The 4364-nt window shown below is 47.9% G+C and overlaps 1 protein-coding gene across 4 annotated transcripts in view; it reads left to right on the top strand.

Moving 5' to 3' along the window:
* ENOX1 (ecto-NOX disulfide-thiol exchanger 1) overlaps positions 1 to 4364 on the top strand; it is a 402429-nt gene that overhangs the window by 389130 nt on the left and 8935 nt on the right. For all 4 annotated transcript variants that reach the window (XM_023536375.1, XM_023536373.1, XM_023536376.1 and 1 more), the window contains one exon: positions 3308 to 3393. In XM_023536375.1, coding sequence (XP_023392143.1) covers positions 3308 to 3393 — 86 coding nt within the window. The remainder of the gene's footprint in view (positions 1 to 3307; positions 3394 to 4364) is intronic.

The raw sequence follows: 4364 nt of genomic DNA, 5'->3' as shown, positions 1-4364 counted from the left end.
GTGACCGGACTCACATGGCCAGCTCTCAGCTCCGTCCACCTGTCAGCTGCCCTTCACACCGTCGGCTACTCACATCTTCTGGAAATACTTTCTTCTCTCGGCTGTCATAACACCAGCCTTTCTTCTTGATCGCTCCCCCTAAGATTCCTTTGATGAGTGTTCTTCAGCTTAAACTCCACGTTTGGGGCTCCTTCTGGATTCGGTGTTGAGGCCTCTTTCGTACCTAGGGAATCTCCATCAGTGCTCTGGCCTCTAGTTCCTTTTTGTCGCCATTGATTCACAAACTTGTATCATCTCCGACTACCGTTTGGTATCTCCACTTAGATACTGACGGAGATCTTAAATTTAACGAGGCAAAAACAGAGCTCTTGATCCCATCCTTATCTCTGCCCTGATGCGCTCCTCCCCGGGTGGTACCTCCCAGTTATTACTCGGGCCAAATACTGAGCACTCATCCTGGATTCGTCCTGAACTTACACCGCTCAGGGCCAGTCCAGAGCCTCTGCCTTCAGTGTCCGCTACTGGCTGGTCCAGATCGCGACGTGCCACTTCGGGTCTTGTGCAGACACTTCCAGTTGGTCGTCCAGTTTCCCTTTGGTCTTTCCACCACAGAGCAGCTTGAATGAAATTTTTAAAACATAATTCAGATCATAGCACCTCTGCTGGTGTCCCACTGTGTGTAGAACTTAATCCAGACCCTTTACTCTGCCATACAAGGCCCTAAGTGATCCGGCTCCGCTCCTGCCTCTAAAGGCACACGGTACCACTCTCCAGCCATGTCCGTCCCTGCCAGCTTAGCTCTACCTCAGGTCCTTTGCACGACCCGTTACTGCCTGCACCCGGAGTAACCTTCCCTTGGGATCTCAAGACACTCAAGAAAATTTATTTTCACTCGGCCTCCCAACGTAAAGCAGCACTTCCCCGAGCCTGAGGTTGCACCCCATTTACCCTACTCCCCGTTTCGTTTTCTTCACCGTGCTTACTACTACCCGAAAATATTTCCGTTCATTTTAATCTTCACGTTTATCGTTGGTTTTGCTTACCTAGTATATAAGTTACCCAAGAGCAGGCCGCTGTCTGCCTTATGCAGGGGTCTATTCCTCGCACCTTGGCACCTAATCACTGCTAAGGAAATGTTTAAACAAGGGTGAAATGAAGCCGTAAACAATGAGAACTATGTGGCTAATTTAAAGCCTGCTTCTTTGGTCTTAGGTCTGAAAATGAGAGTAAACTTGATGATTTTGATGTGAAAAGCTCGAAACGCCTTTATGCACCTTTCAGGGGCCTTCCCCCTGACTCTGGGAGCCAGTCTCTCGGGGTACCCTTCCCCTCCCGGAAGAGCACTGTATGCAAGGAGGAAAATTGCACCTACCAGAACCTCCCTCGCCTTGTCCCAAAGCCAGGGTTGACTTCTCCTCCCTCCCCTGTCCTCCTCTTTATGGGGCTGGGGGGCTGCCTACCATTTGTTGGAGGCTCTCTCTGGAAAGTGGTGGACATGGTGCCACTTGTCCTCAGCCTGGGACAGCAGGGAGAGCCCCACTCGCCACGCTGAAACAGAGGCAATTTCCCTAAGGATTCCATTCCCCTCCCACTCAATAAGTGAAAAACGAAAGTGTTATTTTTCTTAAAATCCTTCTCTTCTAACTTTTTTGGTTTTTAGTAAATCATTCATGAGCTTCCATATTTGAACTGTTGTTAGTAACAATGCGACCTCACCGGATTTGAGAATTTCAGACACAGGGAGGTAGTCGCCAGGTCCATCAAATTAAAATATAAATTAACAAACAAAGCGGTTGAAGGAGAACAAAACAATACCACTTAAGTACAGTAAAAATGACTGACTGACACCTAAAGACATTAAAAGTACCATTATTACCTTTTATCATCACTATTATTCCATAAAAGAAGGACATTCTATCAAAAAAGGAAGAACAGTCTCAGAATAAAATGGTAGTGCTTTGTATCTCAGGAAAAACACATCAGGCTTGAGCTTTATTGGAGCAATATAATGAATTGTTTCTATCTTTCTCATTGCGCTGTAAACAAACAAAAAACACCCACCTAAAGCCATGTTCTGAGGACAGGTCTTTGAGAGTGGTTTTCTAGACGCTTTGGTTCTCTGGCCTCGACCTAAGGATAAACTGGGAACGTTTCTTTAAAAACTGGCACGCACTTCAGAGCATCCTGAGCATCACACAGGGAGATCAGGGGACCATGAGAGCCTTTCCCAGATCAATCCAAGGTCACCTGCAATCATAGGATGACCTGGCACAAGGACGTGCTCTTGTCTGCTGCTCACCCCGGCTGCATTTTGTACAGGATGGGCCCTCCCTCTGCTTCAGGGATCAGAGCTTCCGAATGAAGAACATAAGGGCTAGCCTCGGGTTTATGTCATCTCGAAGCCCGCTTAGAGGAGAACCCAAAGAATGTCAGTCCGAGCAGTTTGTTGACAAACAGCAGCGTACACTCTGCGGAGCCAGTGTCCTCGTCGTCACTGTTTTGATTTCGGGTGTGAGAGCAGGGAGGGTAGGAAGCGGACACTTCTACTTCAACCCTGACACCAACACCCAGCTTCTCCTTTGTCAGTCCAATGTCGACAGCTGATTTTCACGATAAGAAAGCCTTCCGACTTACCATCAGACTCCAGCCAATTCATCCATTCCTGGTCCTTTTAAAATGATCTCATACATCACGGCAGAGAGGGGAGAGCAAGGCAGGTCCCTTTGAACAACAGCCACCGCCGGGGGAAAGAGCAGAGGTTTCGGGAAGGATTTATGCTTCCTTCAGTGGCACTTAGGGGAAATATGGATTCAATACTTTTCATAGCTAGCAACTATAATTATCAGGGAAGTTCAAGGCCGTGTGATGCCTGACACGGCTGTAGGAGTCATTTTCATTCTACAAAGTCCACCGAGGGGAAAAAAAAAAAAAAAAAGGATAAAAGAAAGAAAGAAAAAAGAAAAAGGATAATTTTATCCTTCTAATAACGACAACTTGGTATTGGTAAATCGAGCATAAAATTGGTAGCCGAAATGCTTCCAGGAGCTTTTGGTTAGCAATACCTTCGTTCACCTATATGTCGTGTCAAACTCTAGCTTTTCTAACTACCGTCGTTCCACGAGACGGAGTGTGCTGTTGACTGCGTTACTCTGGCGTCTTCACCACGGGCTGTTCGTGAGTGCTTGTTGAGCATGGTTCCAATGGCAAGACTATAACTTAGGGCTCGATGGCATTATGAGACGTCAGCCCATAGATGAGACTCTTATTTGCCTCTCGGTAATATCCCATGTTTGTGTTTCGAATTCAGGCATCATCTCCACGTTTCTCCACGTCCACCCGTTCGGAGCCAACATAGAATACCTTTGGTCATACATGCAGCAGCTGGACTCCAAGGTAAATTCTTCTTCTCGGGGGGACTTGCGTTGCTGAAATCTAGCATGTCGATCGCTGGCTGCAGTGGGACCCTGCGAGAGCTGCGTTAGGGACATAATAGCTTCTTTGTAGAAAGAAAAGCAGTTATCCGAAATGACAGTGACTTTTGGCAGACGCCAGATTACTGGGGGAAAAAGCATATGAGGAGTTTAAAATTGCAGGTTGGCCTGAAAGTTCCCGAAACAAGGCAGAAATCAGGTCAGGGTGGCTCATGGGACATTATCCTTAGACCGTATTCTCACAGGATTCTGTATTAAGGACGTCACACAATAGAGGGAAAATGACCTCAAATAACATAAATATCCGACCTGACTCTCAAGAAAACTGCACTAATGGCTGTTTTTCAGCGTTAATCTCTAAATGGCAAAAGTGACTACAAAGTTGGCTTTGTCCCTCAAGCGTCCCTCCCAGAGTCAGGGAGTGAGGACGTCGCCCCTCATTTCTCTGACTCTCAGTTCTTCCCATCTGCGAGTTAGCCGTACTCCTAGGCCATTGCCCTGTTCATGTGCCAAAAAGGAGGGACGAAAAGCTCGGCTCCTGTACCGGATTCTGGGGAGCAGTGAGAGGGACCCATGGGAATAAAGTGGTGTCAGTCACGAGCGGCAGCTGGGAAGGGGGTGGACACGGCATCAAACAGGGGAAGCCAGGCCCGTCCCCGTCACCACGTGGCTCGTTAAATGTCCTGCTGGGAACATGGAAATGAGACAGAAAGTGGAAATAAGCGGCTTTTCCCCAGGGCCCAGCAAAGTGCGTGGATGCCGTGGGGCGAGGCGCACAGCCCACAGGTCTACGACCCTAAAATGCACGCACCGGAGTCCCCGCAAACCTTCAGTGGTCAGGATCGACTCCATGATGGCACCGTGTTCCTATTTCGATTCAAACGATCTTACGGATTCTTGATCCCACAATGGGTTGACCTTTCTCATAGGTCT

The sequence above is a fragment of the Pteropus vampyrus genome, unplaced genomic scaffold (genome assembly GCF_000151845.1).
Source record: "Pteropus vampyrus isolate Shadow unplaced genomic scaffold, Pvam_2.0 Scaffold154, whole genome shotgun sequence".
Taxonomy (NCBI): Eukaryota; Metazoa; Chordata; class Mammalia; order Chiroptera; family Pteropodidae; genus Pteropus; species Pteropus vampyrus.
This window is presented reverse-complemented; position numbering and strand designations above follow the sequence as displayed.